This window comes from Penicillium canescens (assembly GCF_028828765.1).
Source record: "Penicillium canescens strain IBT 15451 chromosome Unknown utg000006l_segment0_segment0, whole genome shotgun sequence".
NCBI lineage: Eukaryota > Fungi > Ascomycota > Eurotiomycetes > Eurotiales > Aspergillaceae > Penicillium > Penicillium canescens.
In genome coordinates, this window is record NW_026703968.1 from 1,492,608 (window position 1) to 1,507,673 (window position 15,066).

Consider the following 15,066-nt stretch of genomic DNA (forward strand, 5'->3'; position numbering starts at 1 on the left):
GTCGCCCGGCGGGGAGCACCATGTCATGCCAGAAGCCTAGGAAGCCGGAGATCGGAATGCTGCTTTGGAATAATCGAGTAAAAAATGAACTTAATTGTACATAAGACTAAAGCGAGATGGGTGGCTTTCGACGAGCCACTCACTCTCTGTCGGCCAACTATACATTGTAGTGAGGAAATACACTGGAAGAAATACATTATTAGATGCCTAACATATACCCGGACAATGCAATAACAATTACAAGACAATAATGTACCGCCAAGGGAATATCGCAGCAAGAAGATGCCCAGAAAAATGGCGAGGGAAGTAGAAATAGTATGTACAGTTCGAGTGAACCAGCCACTGTCACGTATCTGACCTTACCAGTCAAGGCCGATGTGTCCATTGCGGTGATTATCGCCGAGATTCGTTCTCGGCACCGGCATTACTGCGTGGCTCGTTTCTTGGACCGGGCGGTGCGTCTTCGTCGTGGGGAGTTGGCGTTCCTTGCGTCGCCGCCCCGTCAATGGCTTTGCTGTGGTTTTTGCGCAGAGCATCTCCCAGCCATGCAAGTCCACCATTCCACGAGTCACTGAAACTGCGAAGACGAGCCACGTCTTTGTTAGAGTCTGGCGCCTGCGTGGGGTGATTTTTTGTTGCAAGAGCCGGGGTAGAGCGGCCAGCCTCTGCAGGCGCATCAGCGAGGTTCGTGGCGGACTGGAGACGAGCAGTGGCAACTGAAAGTGATGATTCTGGTTCATTCCCGTCAACAAAGAGAGACGGATCGGTGAAAGCACCGTCAAGTTGACGGCGACGTCCTAATTTTCGCTTTGTGCGGTCCTTGAGAGGGCTGCCGTCTCCGCGTCGGATAGAGTCAGCCACGACGGCACTGAAACCACCAGATAGCGTGGGGAGAAGAGCTCCGGGCGAAAAGCGGTGTGAGACGGAGCTACGCAGAGTGCGCCGCGAAGGGGTCTCCAAGGGAGTCTCATCGGGACCAAGTTGACTTGGTTGGTTTAGCAGCGTGGGCGTCGAAGCACGTCGCACAGTTCCAGCGCTGCCATTGTGTCCTGACACTTCTTCCAGGCCAGGGGCAGGGGGAAACCGCAAAAGAACGGTCGAAGCCTGTGCTGTATCACTATCTTGTTGAGTTGGAGTGGAAGGGCGATAAGAGTGGTGATCAGATTCGGGAGTCACAACAGCCTCTTCTTGAATGTCTGCCCAGGGATTGGACATGCGAGACGGGGGTCGCAATGGTGAAGTATGGTCGAAGGATGGGGGAGAAATAGGGGAGTCTGCAGTGAGGGATCCCCGTGGCGAAGAGGGCGCAGCGGAAAGGACACCTCCAGGAGTCAACTCGCCATCATCAACCCCTTCAATGCCTTGACTCAATAAGGACCCTGGAGGTGACTGGACGGTGCCATCTTGCGCGTTTCTGTCAAGATGAGATGCCTTCGCCTTCGGCAGTTGATGACCAGGAGGAGACAAATCAAATCTATCATGATATCTTTCGCCGTTCAACAAACCAATAGATCCCTCCTCATCTTCAGATGAAAAGGATGACTCGTCGTCGGCGCGGACTCTACCACTCGTGATAAAGTACACACCAAGGAATGTCAACAAACATCCTCCGACAAACTTTGTGGCCCGGGTCGCTGTGATCGATTCGAAATCACGGTAAAGAACTGCACTTCCGATGATCACAGCAAGGGTGAAGAGTACAAACTGTGTCGGAATCACTTGCGTAGAATCGAAGCGCTGCAAGGCACGGTTGATGTAACGAATCTGCATTAATGCGCTGGAAACAAGCACAAAGACGAGAACATAGGTGATTGGGAATGTAATGATGTGCCATAGTTGGCCAGACAGGAGTGAAGAGACACCCTTGGTAGACAGGGCAGTATATCCACCTATTGTCAGTCAGTAAAATAATCCAATGAATTGAATGCCAGAAAATAGAGACAGCTGAGACTCACCAAATAGTGCCACAAGCCCTACATCAATGAGAATTGAGCGAGAGCCATATTGGTGACTTGCCCACATCAGACCAATAATCAAAGAAATAGTCAATCCAAGATAGAGTTCAAATTCCCAACGGGTAATCATCACCCAAATCTCGTGGGGTCCAATTTGTTCTTCGGATGATTTGGCACTGAGAACGACAACGACAGCCCCAGCAACAGAGACCAGCACACCCCAGAAATCGCGTTTGCGGAACTTCTCTTTCAGCAAGCATGGCGCAATAATGCAGTTAGAGATCAAAGCCACAACTCCCAATGGTGACACAATCGAAGCTGGTGCAAAACCATAAGCCATGAAATTGCCCATCTCGCCCACAACCATGAGGACGATACCAACCCACCAGTACGGCGACTTGAGATAAGACTTGCGGTTCCCGCCTTCCCCGGGATAATTGCCATCTCGAGAGCTTGACGTGCTGTTCCGCCTTTGGGTGTCATCGTCACGGTAAGGCTCGAAGGTATCCTCAGAATCTCGGTATTGTTCCCGAGATCGGCCTCGTGACTGGTCGCGAGTCCCGTTGCTTCCAACAGCCCCGTTCGAGTTCGCGATATCAGATCCGGAATGTGTGCGTCTCCAATCGGCTTCCTTCTGACTCTTGTCCTGCTCCCATTCTCTTGCGATTCGGATATGGGCATAGCGTTGGATATTGAGGGCTAAGGAGATCAAGACATTTCCACAAAGAGCCGTCACGATACCGATCAGGGATGACCATTCGTGCATATTTCCCCCTTTACTTCCGTCATGATTATGCGGAAGATCCGAAGCGAAATTTGAGGTCGTGGTGAGAAGGTCGTGGACGGAAGAAGAGGCGAATGAGGAGGATCTGGAAGGAGAGAGAGTCGAAAAAAGGAGAGATGGCAGCAGGTTTGCTACTAATGAGGCTTGCAAAGAAGCCATCTGGTCGTCCGAAGTGATGCGCTTTCACGCTTTGTTTGTATCGCACCCCTTATACCCAGCTCTCCGGCGGGTGCGGCCGATTACAACGAACTCCCAGAATCAACGGTGAACATTCGATCTCAAGTCGCAAATGGCTGCATGCTGATCCGAGCAAGCCGAAATCGTCGCGAGAAAAGTAATCCACGGATACGGCATCCGAGGTGATTGGGAAGAGGTTTGGGCAGGCGGCAATGCACGGAGGTGCTGGAGCGGAGAAAAATTGCTCATGTCAGCACGCAACCTCAGGCCTTCCTCCCTGCTTCTACAAGGTCATTTAATGTTCAAAGGCGCATTACCTATGAATTAAATCGCGCCAAATGCGAGGTCTGCGCGAGGCCTGAGCTCATGCGGCCGCGCCCATAGCTGCCATTGGCAGTGCGGGTGGACTGTTATGGATCGGCGGGCTCTTGGGGACGTCATGCAGCAGCAAAAGAGGGGACACCCCAGATAGAATGTAAGGGGAAGATTAAACGCGTGGATGTTTTATCGGTGAGTTAGGAAGTTTACAATGAGATTACAAGCATATCGGGACTGGCAATAGCAGACTCGTTTTAGTCGTAATTCGCGATCAGTGAATGTTCATAGATATTATACATGTTCGAAAACCAAGCGAGAGACATTCAATCATCGCCTGGCCTTCTTCTTTTCGGGTCCTTTTTCTTCCTCGTCACTCAGCTCCGCGTAGATGGCATCGGGCTGTGTTTCCTTGTATGCCTTGGTGAATATAGGGTCCTTCTCGGCCTTTTCGGCATACTTCAGCAGTGCCTCCCGCGGGTCCTCATCTCGCATAGAACTGAGAGGGATATTCTCACGGATGTGCTTTTCATCTGGCGTAGACTTGGCAAATGGTGTTTGTAGCGGCAAGTGTGGCCGACGAGGGTCTCGAGAGCGACCGGAAGCTGTCAGACCAACATTAGGGTGACGGGCAGACCAGGTGGCCGAGCTGTAGTGCGGCACTCCGTTGGAGCCGACCACTACAGAGTCCCCTGCCAGTCCTTGTGTCAAGTCCGTAGTGAGAGTGGCATTATCATCGACATGGCGGCGTTTTGGTGCCTTGGACATGACCATTGCTGCGCCCTTCGTAGATGTGGTCGGGTTGTAGAGGACATGAGTCTCGGAATTGGCAGAGCCTGTCAGGATCTGATTGAGCTTTTCATGCCAGAACACGGTAATTAGAGGCGATCCTGGTGTAACAGCAGTGACTAACTCTGGCCTGAGAGTTGCCGGGTTGAGGATGTGTAGATGGCCAGTTTCAGAGCCAACGAGCACATTTGCAGACGAGGGAGAGAACTGGATATTTGACGTCGGGTAGCGGAAGGACGTCGATTTGTGATCAACTGTGGTAACCGGTGTCTTAAACTTCCTGGTATCCCACAGCTTGATGGTATCATCACCACCTCGGCTGATGACAAGCCTTCCATCGGAGCTGACATCCAATCCGCTTGTCCATGTATCCTTGGCATGAGCGTCCCGGATTTCTGCGCTGGGTCTTGAGTAGGGGCCATTTCCACTCCACATGACCAGACTGCCATCGAGAGCTGCACCCACGAGAATATCGGACCCTCCCTGTTTTGGGGTGCCCCATGCGATAGCAGTCATCTTGGTTCGACCAGCGGAGCCAGCCGCCCGAGACTTGTGCACTATCACTTCCCTCTGCGAGCGTCCCACATTCGCATCCCAGATTCGAATGGTACTGTCACTTCCAGCAGTTGCACATAGATTAAGATCGGAGGGGCTCCAGGCACCGCACGTCACCTCGGAGATATGACCTTTGGTGTGGTGTAGATCGCGCAGATACATATCCCCCTTCACAAACTCAGTAAGGGTTTCGCCATCCCGGCTCAGAATCCGGGGCTGTGCCGTTGCGGTCACAACAAGAACATGACTTGGCGAAAGTGGATTGAAAGCGGCGTAATGAACGGCGTGGGTGTCCTGCGCTGCCGATTGTTTCTTGAGGGAAGGGTCGACAGATTTGAAGGCGCGAATAGTTGACGGAGTCATCGAAGCAAAATCATGGAGCTTCAGCGTACAATCGGTCGAACCTGTGATTAGTCGCGCCCCTGAAGGGTCCACGGTCATGGTTGTGACAGCACGCTCGTGAGTCTTGAGAACGAGCTCATGCGATACGGGGAACTCGTCCTCGTCGTCATCTGAGTCCTCATCGCTGTCATCGCTATCATCGTTGTCGTCCTTTTTCTCATCTCCATTGCCTTCTGCTTGCGCGGTAGGGGTGCTTGTGGAGGTGCCTAGTTGATTGTCTTCGAGTGTGGGTTGCGCCGAAACATCGGCGCGTTTGGAGCGGTTAATCTGCGAATCAACATCAACCGACTTCTCCTGCTTGCCAAAGCTAGAAGGAAAGAATTTATTGAACGCTTCCTCGTCGAATCCGTCCATGGTTGAGGATGTGACGAAACTTGCGACAGACGAGAGGATGCGAACTGATAATGAACTTTGTTTGCTATGTTTGCAACGCCGATAAGCCGACGATCTCGGGCTGACGTTGACATTTACAAGGTCAACTGATATCTACAAACGTCGGCAATGCACAAATTGACAGCCAACTGTATAGCTGTAACTGTTTGTACAGTCTGGGGTTAAAGATCGGTGCTCTTCATGGCTCTAGACGTCTTCTTTTCTACATGTACAGTATCATTGGATATTTGCCCATTGAGCCATTTAAATTCGTCCGATTATTACAATACACAAATGACCTAGCAGGATAGAGGCCTCCCACGCAAGCATTCCGGCACTTGATAGACACAAGCAGTTACCAGCGCTTACAGGTACAGACCCTCCACGGGGCCACCGTCCTGCTTCGTCTTCATGATACGTTCCCGGGCAGCACGGAAATCGTCCATCTGCACCCTCATCCGGCGCTCTCTCAGAGCCATCAGACCAGCCTCAGTACAGATGGCACGAATGTCGGCTCCAGAGAGATCATCCTTCTGGTTGATGAACTCCTCAAGATCAACATCGTCACTGAGGGACATCTTCGACGTGTGAAGCGTGAAGATCTTCTTCTTGGTGTTTTCTGGGAGCTGTTAGTGAACCGATACAAAACAGTGCACATCAGGATAACACTTACGGTCTGGGTTCTCGAAGAGAATCTTACGATCAATACGACCAGGGCGGATCAAAGCCGGATCTAGAGTCTCGATCTTGTTGGTAGCCATGATGACCTTGACATCACCACGGTCATCGAAACCATCAAGCTGGTTGAGGAGCTCCAGCATAGTTCGCTGAATTTCGCGTTCACCACCGGATTGCGACTCGTAACGCTTAGTACCGATAGCGTCAATCTCATCAATAAACACAATGGATGGAGCGTGGTCAGCGGCAACTGAGAAGATCTGGCGAACCAGACGAGGACCGTCACCCAGGTACTTCTGAATCAACTCACTACCAACAATGCGGAGGAAAGTAGCGCTTGTCTGGTTGGCGACAGCCTTGGCAAGAAGCGTCTTTCCGGTACCGGGGGCACCATAGAGAATAACACCTTTGGGGGGCTTGATACCCATCTCCTCGTACAGCTCGGGGTGTAGTAATGGCAACTCCACGGACTCACGAACCTCCTGGATCTGTGATTCCAGACCACCAATGTCGGCATATGACTCCGTGGGAGCTTTGTCCAGCTTCATCACTGACACAAGGGGGTCGGACTCCTCTGTCAATACACCGACGACAGAAACCGACTTGTGGTGTAGTAGAATACTGGCACCCGGTTCGAGGAGATCTTTATCAACAAAGGACATGATCGAAACGTAGTACTCGGGGCCAGTAGCACTCGAAACAATAGCGTGGTCATCGTCGATCAACTCTTCCAAGTTGCCAACCCCCATGGGACTGCCTCGCATGTCATCGACTCGACTGCGCTCATCAGCGTTCCGATCCATCACATCCAAGTCACCTCGGCTGCCGGGATCCTGGGTAGCTTGGGCCTTGGACTTGCGCATGCGTTCCATGTTTTCGACATACTCCTCTTCTAACAACAGGTGGTCGTGCACCCGCTGCATGCGAAGATAACGTAGTTTGCATCGCGAGGTAGGGTAAATGTCTGGGAGCTTAGAGGCAGTGCTGGGACCGGCAGCCTTGCGCTTCTTCTTTCCGATGCGAGTGGTAGGTGGTGGGGGAGGTTCGTATCTAGGCTTGTCCTTCTAATGAAACGCGGTCTTAGCGCCAGTTGCCGTCAAAAGAGAAACGATTCAAATCATACCTTCTTGTCCTTGTCATCGCGTCCATCACCACCGGGGCCGCCGCCCATGTTAGATTGTTGTTGACCCTGGTTTCAAATGTCAGTTTATTCAAATGGTTGACCGAAGGCGATAGAAAGTTGAGGGACTCACCATGTTTGTCAGCCACCTAAGGGGATACAATCAGAATCCCGTAGTAAGGTAACAGATTGAATGGCTGCGTAAACCCCGAGCTCCAATGAGTTGGAAATGATGGGAAATAAAAGGTGGAAGGGATGGGTTGTGAATGCAGGTGTGGTTGGTGTCGCCCGGGGTCAGATGCTCGGCGAGCTTCCAGCTGTTGTCACAAGTCACATGATTTTTGGGCCTCAGGCCGCCACTGCGTCATGTCTGCCTCGATGCCTGAGCCCACTTCGGCACTTCGCAGCTTGAACATTTTCGAGCAATCGAGGATATTCGTATTCCAACTGAACGGTATTCAGGTCTTGGTCTCACGTGGCTGAGCCTCGAAGGTATTCTTTCTCCTCGAACCCTTGTCAACGGAAGCAAGCCTATTTGAACTCATTAATTGAGCTCGTTTCCCGTCATAGTTCCCCTCCATTTGGTGAGATTCTTGTCTATCTCGCGTTGTTCCTATCTCTCTTGGGCGAAAAGCCTTTTCGTACTCTATTTATCTTCTTGCATATTCAATTTTAAGCCTCTCTAACCCTCCTTCTCTTGTATTAGCTATATTTAACATACGTGCGCTTATCTCCAAAATCCTAACCGCGGCATTCTCCCAACACTACTGCGCAACGAGCGACGAGACAGAACTATTCCTACAATCTTCCACATAACCATCCTGCTCCTTTCTCCCATCTGGATTGAAACTACGAATCACCATGGCTAGCAACCGCACACGTCGTGTTGGGAAAGAAATTGCCGACATCCATGCAGACACACATTCCCAGATCAAGGCTGAGCCTTTTGGAGACTTGGATGATGTAACACATCTTCGAGGATCCTTTCCCGGACCACCTGGTACTCCCTATGAAGGTGGCACCTACATCATTGATATCAAAATCCCTACGGACTACCCCTTCCGGCCACCTGCAATGAAGTTTGAGACTAAAGTTTGGCATCCCAATGTCAGCAGCCAAACAGTCAGTATTATTACGATTTCTCATTGGATATATAATTACCTAGATGCTCATTTTCTTTATACAGGGTGCAATCTGTCTTGACACGCTATCTAGTGCCTGGTCACCAGTACTCACTATCAAATCTGCCTTGCTGTCGTTGCAATCTTTGCTCAGCACACCTGAGCCCAAGGACCCACAAGATGCTGAGGTAGCCAACATGCTTCTCAAGACACCAAAGGAATTCGAGCGTGTTGCCCGTGAATGGGCAGTTCTCTATGCTGGCGCCCCCATGAGCAATACAGGGAATGGAGCCGCAGCTGACTTAGATGAGGTGCAGCAAGGTACCGGTGTTGATAACTTGGCAAAGTAAGTTGTTTCTTTGTCACGTTTCGGACATGGCTGCTCACCTTTGATTATAGATATGATGGATACAACAAGGATCTGATTGACCGTTTTGGCAGCATGGGATTTGACGTCGAACAGGTCGTAGCTGCTTTCCGTTTTGTCGGCGCTCCCCGAAGAGGAGGACAGGACTATGAATTAGAAGAAGGCCACATGGCAGATATTACTGCTCGACTTCTTGGTGAGTGACGTATGGCCTAGTGTGCGACGAAATAGGAATAGCACATAGATGGACACATTGCATTGGGTGGTTTGTGCGTCGATGTTCATTGCTCCCTCAACCTATGAAATTAACAGAACTTCCACCTTTTTTTTCCAAATAAATATCGTTGGAAGGATAAGGGCGCCCAGGTTCGGCCGTGCGAAGTGAGTGGTCGTTATCGATAAGAACCGTCCAGCTCCCTCCAACTTCAACGCTGCCGTTGCTCGTCCGTATACTTCTGATATTTAGAATCGAACCCAGACCGTTCGAGTCTTGCGCCCAGCCGAGAACCGCACATAGTAGCCTACCAATATCCCAGCAAGTGATCACGATCGGCTTCCGTCATCAAGCCCAAAACTAAAAAAATCGCGGTCGCCATGATCGAAGACGATATCTACCGTACCTCGTCTCAGTATCGACTATGGTCCTACACTGAGGCTTCTTTACAATCACTCCGGGCGACGACAAATGCTGTGGCCAGTGAGCGTGTACGGGCTGCCTTGCGCAGGGCACGCGAGACTCAACCGTCGGCCGCGTCCTCTGCAGCTGGCACGCCGCAGCCGGGCAGCGACATGGATGGCAAAAGCAACGAAGAAAAGCCGATTGAGTGTTTGACACCAGAGGAGGAGCTTGTTCTGGTGCGGTATTATTGTGAGAAGACGCTGGAGCTAGGGGAGACGTACAAGCCACCGCTGCCAACAATGGTTCGGGTAAGTCTGATTACCATGCTACCAGTGCTGTCACACTAGGAAAGAACTTCTCAAAGCTGACTCCTCCATCCGACGCGCATATAGGCCACTGCGATTCAATACCTCCGCCGCTTCTACCTAACCAATTCACCTATGACATACCACCCGAAGTCGATCATGGCGTGCGCGCTCTTCCTTGCGACGAAGACCGACAACTACTATATGTCGCTTCGACAATTTGCAGAGGGTATTCCGGGTGACACAACTACAGAGGATGTTATTACACCAGAGTTTCTGCTCATGCAGGGACTTCGTTTCACCTTTGATGTACGGCATCCGTTCCGAGGACTCGAGGGCGGCATCATGGAACTTCAAGCTATCGCACACGGTCAAGGCCAAGCAGCCCCTCACCTACCACATGAGACTTCCGAAGACCTGCAACAGGGGTTAATGTCTATCGCGCCTCCTCCAGTCCCATCATCATCGATGTCCGATCGCATCGCACGAGCCCACGGCACAACTCGTGAGCTGCTCAAGACCGCGGCCCAAATGACCGATGTCTACTTCCTCTACACACCCTCCCAAATATGGCTTTCCGCCTTTCTTATAGCCGATCGACCCTTGGCTGAGTTCCTTCTGGACGTTAAACTCGGCGGCCCCGTCACACCCGCCACAGCTACCTCCGAAACAACCCAAAATGGTCTCCAAAACCCCCTATATGAAATCCGTTGCAAGCTTCACCGCGTCTTAACTGACTGCACTGCTTTCCTCCAATCCTACACGCCGCTCTCCTCTGATCCCGCCCAAATGAAGAGTCTCAAGCGCATCGCAAAGAAGCTTTACCATTGCCAGAACCCCGAGAAAGCAAATATGGCTGCCCAAAAGCGGGAATCAGCACAGCCATCCACTGGCGTGCCAAGCGAATCTGGGATGGCCAACTCCGAGAGTGAGTCGGAACGCTTGGCGAAAAAGCGGAAGTTGGAGCAGGAACAAAATTTCCGCGAGAGCAATGACGTCTTTGGTCCCGAGCTGGTCACTCAGCGAACAAAACAGCAGTAATAATCATTTCGTCTAAATGAATATCTGGCATCTATCGATGCGCTGAGAGACATCTCATGACACAGTCTTAATCATGCCAGTGCCGCTGAGTATCCAGCTCGATGAAATAATCGGAACCATGCTCTCTCATAACATTGTGGATGGCCCTGAATCAAGTGGATCGCAACCATAGCAGAGAGATTCATATTGAAGCATTAGCGAGCGCATATACCTCATGCCCTTAATGGATAACGTTAGTTGAGGGTGCACCCTCGCCCAGCCGTGGGTATTACATCGCTATATATGTCTCCCAGACTTCCCGGTGGGAATTGCTTCGTTGTCATAACCGGTTGAATACGTTGGTAGCAACAATTCATGTGGAAACGACTGGAAATCAACAACTGAACACTCAACTATAACATAAGACGCAAACAAGCCAATTCTTGTCACTCGTAGATCTCTGGTCAACATAGAAACCCGGTATAATGCTGAGGTTGTTTATAAAATTAATTATCGCTACTTTTTGATCGAAAATACACACTTCTTCCAACCGTGGGGTTTAATTCAAAGTAGCATACCCAACACTTTAGCTCTCCAGTCTCGTCACTCAATGCACCAGCTCAGAGATCAGCCCTGCTTAAACGTATCAAATGGGGTTTGTACATGTCGATCAGCCTATTGGGGGCGTACCCAGCTTGTCCGTGTAACCCTAAATAATATCCAACTCATACAGGAGAGGGTTTGTCAGAGCCCCCGATGCGGCAAAGCTATTCATGAGTACGTGTACGACCTCGGATTGTTTTAGACGTCAGAAATTGATGTCCTCCCCACGGTAGCTTGGTTAGATTGGAACCGACCACCTTATTTTGGTCTCCACATTACTTGGCAGCTTCACTGGTGGAAATTAAGAAAGCCTGTTTTTTTCTGTTTGATTCTGTTAAGATAAGCATTCTTCGACCCAGTTGACGGAATCAATCACCAGAACTATACCAGATCAAGTCAGATCTATCCCACATTTTGGTGGGGTGTGTACAGAAACTTATGGCCTATGACTGTATCTTCGATGTTCGTCACTCTTTCATCTATTAATTCTATTAACTTATAGGACACCCACGTGCAACAAATCTATATGCTAAGTATTATCAATATTATAATATCACAAATAGCTCTACGCGCTGAAATTAGTAGATACTGAGATAACTCAACGAGATCTTCTGTGGGTGGTGTACTAATTAATCCCTTTGTCCCAGATTTGGATTTCATGCATGCAGCCGAGTTTGGCAGCGGTCTCTTGCAAGAAAGCCAGAATCCAGCACAGCGTGGCGGGGATAAGAGCTAAATTATACTTGTTTATGAAAAATTATAACTACGAGAATATTTGCAACTTGTGCTTGAGGCAGGGCCCTGGTAATTACTGATTATGGCGGTCTACATTCGATCTTTACCCATCGAGTGTTTACAAGCGCTTCAGTCATAAGAAGAAGTGACAAAAAGAAGGGGGAAATGGTCGAAAAGAGAACCCAAAGGGAAAAAAAAAGAATAAAGAAAACGTACTGATAATTAATTAGGCAAGAAAACTACTCTACATATTTTCTAACTCATTCACAACAGCAACATGATTTCTATCATCAGCCACAAAATCAACTACCATTTGATACAAGATGCCCATAGCCCTCGTTCAAATATTTTCAAAGGGTTGTACCGCTATTTTCTCGAAAGGCAAGCTATTCAAGATCTCTTCCAACTCATTCGCAACAACAACATCATTTCTATCATCAACGGCGAGCATAACCGCTAGTTGATCCAAGCTGCGGCTAATAGTAGCGCAAATGTCCTTCAGAGGCTTATATCCGTATTTTGGGAGAGCTCGACGACGATCAGGAATATCCGAGCCTCCAACCCAACCAAGATATCCAATTTGCCCGACAAGTGAAGCAAGATCTCTTATCTCCAACATAACCTGGAGCCGGTCGGGTTGCGGACTACTAAGAATAGTAACTTGCTGATCTAGCCTCTCTGTAAAGGTTCGGCAAAGTTTCTTGTAGGTTTCGCTGAAGTTGGGTGGGAGGTCGTAGTTTCTAGGGTGATTCATTGTTTTGTTTGGGATTTGGGGTGACCTGGTAGGAAAATGTGAGTGGTTCAAAGTTGTATGAGGGCTTACCTTGAGCTTGCCCTAGGGTGACTTGTAGACTTGTATTGGCGAGTGTAAGACTAATGATGAGGGTTTTCCAAACTTGTGATGGTTTGACGTAGCATAATTTGTTTTGATGGATATTGCAAAGATAGGAAAATGGGGAATTTTGCGCTTTATAATGCCTCGAAAACACAGCCGCATTGGGTTATTCCTGTTTTGGGAATCTCTTGGTTGATGATACAAAGGATGGAGCCACAAAGAACATTTAATGTTGTCTTCTTTGGCCTTTCACGCATTTTAAAATCGTATTTTATAAGTCGGAATGTGACAAAGAAAGGTATAATTACGTCGTACAAGCCTTGTTGCAACAATAAGCATTGATATACAGCACGGCTGGACAAAGCTGCCCATGCGGTATGATCTTCCAAAATCTGATAGAGAATGACTGACATCGCAGGTATATATGCTTGATGAAGCTTCGACTATAGGGCATTGTCTCCAAAGCCACGCATTTGAGAATTATTTACATAAGGCCCCATATAGATATGCGGGTATATAAGCCTTGGTCATAAGGCGGGGGTCCCCAATAATTAATTTTAGGGGTGGTGCCAGAACGTACGTTTGGGGGACTCTTAAAAGTGTACGTTTAGGGAGAAGGAGCCCTTTAAACGGGGGTATTGAATGTTTCTAGCATTCGTGTCGCTTTTGTCCTGAGAGTGAGGGGCGTATTTCATGAGGGATGATCTTCTCTAAGTTCAAGGGTAGCTTCTATATTTGAGGGTAGTTTCGATAGATTATCGCCTAACCTATTTATATAAACGTCCTTCTGTTTGAAGATAGCTTAGATGTACTAGTATTGAACTAGTTCTGAACATCTTTATGCTCGAGCATAACTTGAAGACACTTTTACTCAAGTTACCGCTATAAACATCTCTGGATGCGAGGGTGCCAGTTCTAGCTTAGTGGGAGGCATTGGCCGTTTTCACAAATGCCTACATGAACATTTTACTTGTTTAAATACCCTAAGCGGAGTTATTTTGAACTCGAACGGAGCTGTAATTGGCCCGATTGATAACCAATTCTGACCAAGACGAAGGCGTATTGAACATGAGAGAAGCCTTGTTAGATATAATAACTTAACATTTTGTAGGATATGCAGTTCTAAATTTATATTAGAAGGAGGCCTATTGGGCTTTTGTATATGTCTACACTAACGTTTTGTCTGATAAAAGCATAGAAGAGTGCTAATTTAGGTAGGGTAGATTAACATCTCGGAGGCTATATAGTTCTTATTTTGACGTGGAAAGGTCTATATTCCGCTTGTATAGATTTGTACATTAACATTTTGGAGCATATACAGTTCTTGTATTAGCTTAGAGTTAGGCTATTTTACTTTTTTTAGAGGCCTGGACAAACAATTTGTCTGTTAGAGATGTTTCATTCTAGTCTAGAAGAAGGCTATCTAGATGAACACGACGAACTTCTTTGGCCCAGACAGTGTCGCTTCTAGCTTAAAGAGGGACATATTTCAGTTTGGGAGGTGAACCTATACGTTCAAGGGATAGTCTCTCCTTATCACTTTCTAAGCTATTCGGATAAACGTCGCTACGTTCGGCGGCGGCTTATCAACATAACTTTAAATATCTGGAAGGATTTATGATAAGAACTGCTCATTTCGTAGCTGAAATCAACTTATCCAAGCTAACTACGCCTCCATCAACGCTAGAGGTGTCCCTACATCTGGACCGGATAGTGCTGTCTCCCCGCTAAACGTGCATTCGTTAAGCTAGATACACACACGTTTATACGCTAGTCGGCCTCGAATAGCTATGTATGTAACATGATGTTTTTAGGTGGATGATCAACAGAAGAGCCAAGATAAGAAGCCCAGGAACAATTCAGCGAGAGCATACATAACATGAAGTGGAGCGAATTACTACGCTGTCTACTTCATCCGTATCTTGAACAAAGTGCTAATGTGCACATACAAATGGCATCACTTATATTCACCTCGGAAGAGAGGACTAGATACTCTATCAAGGATGCAAGATAAGACAGGGGAAAACTCGGACAGACGGATCACGCCTGTCCCAATCGAGGAGGGGTAATTCGAGTATGACAACCAACGCACAAATCCCAAGCGACCAAAAGCACCTCATCTAGCGCATGGAAGCAAGGATAAACGATCTAACAAATGAAAGGAAAATAAAATGAAACCCATCCCAAAACCAAGGAACTTTTTGTGTCAGAACGTCTCCCAGTGGGAGCCAAACTTTTAGCACCGCAAATGGGGCATTGTATTCCTTCAGTTCTCGTCTAGCATTTCGTCGTCATCAATGAAAAAGGAAACATG

At 48.5% G+C, this 15,066-nt stretch overlaps 6 protein-coding genes across 6 annotated transcripts; 2 read left to right on the plus strand and 4 right to left on the minus strand.

Moving 5' to 3' along the window:
- Positions 1-89: 89 nt before the first annotated feature.
- Positions 90-3,110, minus strand: N7446_009523 (DUF803 domain membrane protein). Its single transcript, XM_058518268.1, has 2 exons — positions 1,956-3,110; positions 90-1,889 (listed from the first exon to the last, which is right to left on the minus strand). The coding sequence occupies exons 1-2, from the start codon at positions 2,896-2,898 to the stop codon at positions 394-396; spliced, it is 2,439 nt and encodes an 812-aa protein (XP_058369056.1). The 5' UTR covers positions 2,899-3,110; the 3' UTR covers positions 90-393.
- A 451-nt stretch (positions 3,111-3,561) lies between these two features.
- Positions 3,562-5,331, minus strand: N7446_009524 (WD40 repeat domain-containing protein; the record flags this gene model as incomplete). The annotated part of the gene is made up of 1 exon (XM_058518269.1): positions 3,562-5,331. One exon carries the CDS (start codon positions 5,329-5,331, stop codon positions 3,562-3,564), a length of 1,770 nt encoding a protein of 589 aa, XP_058369057.1.
- Positions 5,332-5,549: 218 nt separating this feature from the next.
- Positions 5,550-7,431, minus strand: N7446_009525 (proteasome regulatory particle base subunit RPT2). Its single transcript, XM_058518270.1, has 4 exons — positions 7,281-7,431; positions 7,151-7,216; positions 6,023-7,091; positions 5,550-5,968 (listed from the first exon to the last, which is right to left on the minus strand). Exons 1-4 carry the CDS (start codon positions 7,281-7,283, stop codon positions 5,715-5,717), a joined length of 1,392 nt encoding a protein of 463 aa, XP_058369058.1. The 5' UTR covers positions 7,284-7,431; the 3' UTR covers positions 5,550-5,714.
- Positions 7,432-8,008: 577 nt separating this feature from the next.
- On the plus strand, positions 8,009-8,839 carry N7446_009526 (E2 ubiquitin-conjugating protein UBC1; the record flags this gene model as incomplete). Its single annotated transcript, XM_058518271.1, has 3 exons — positions 8,009-8,269; positions 8,334-8,614; positions 8,668-8,839. 3 exons carry the CDS (start codon positions 8,009-8,011, stop codon positions 8,837-8,839), a joined length of 714 nt encoding a protein of 237 aa, XP_058369059.1.
- A 390-nt stretch (positions 8,840-9,229) lies between these two features.
- On the plus strand, positions 9,230-10,600 carry N7446_009527 (TFIIH complex kinase subunit CCL1; the record flags this gene model as incomplete). Its single annotated transcript, XM_058518272.1, has 2 exons — positions 9,230-9,562; positions 9,647-10,600. 2 exons carry the CDS (start codon positions 9,230-9,232, stop codon positions 10,598-10,600), a joined length of 1,287 nt encoding a protein of 428 aa, XP_058369060.1.
- Positions 10,601-12,257: 1,657 nt separating this feature from the next.
- N7446_009528 (uncharacterized protein) lies at positions 12,258-12,671 on the minus strand (the record flags this gene model as incomplete). Its single annotated transcript, XM_058518273.1, has 1 exon — positions 12,258-12,671. One exon carries the CDS (start codon positions 12,669-12,671, stop codon positions 12,258-12,260), a length of 414 nt encoding a protein of 137 aa, XP_058369061.1.
- Positions 12,672-15,066: the final 2,395 nt, after the last annotated feature.

What these genes read in the sequence shown, in the direction of transcription:
- N7446_009523 (XM_058518268.1), bottom strand. Translation starts at nt 2,898, where the DNA reads ATGGCTTCTTTGCAAGCCTCATTAGTAGCAAACCTGCTGCCATCTCTC. An exon ending in AGGGCTTGTGGCACTATTTG is followed by an intron (nt 1,890 to 1,955) that starts GTGAGTCTCAGC and finishes GACTGACAATAG; the next exon opens with GTGGATATACTGCCCTGTCT.
- N7446_009525 (XM_058518270.1), bottom strand. An exon ending in GCGATGACAAGGACAAGAAG is followed by an intron (nt 7,092 to 7,150) that starts GTATGATTTGAA and finishes GCGTTTCATTAG; the next exon opens with AAGGACAAGCCTAGATACGA. An exon ending in TCTCTTCGAGAACCCAGACC is followed by an intron (nt 5,969 to 6,022) that starts GTAAGTGTTATC and finishes AACAGCTCCCAG; the next exon opens with AAAACACCAAGAAGAAGATC.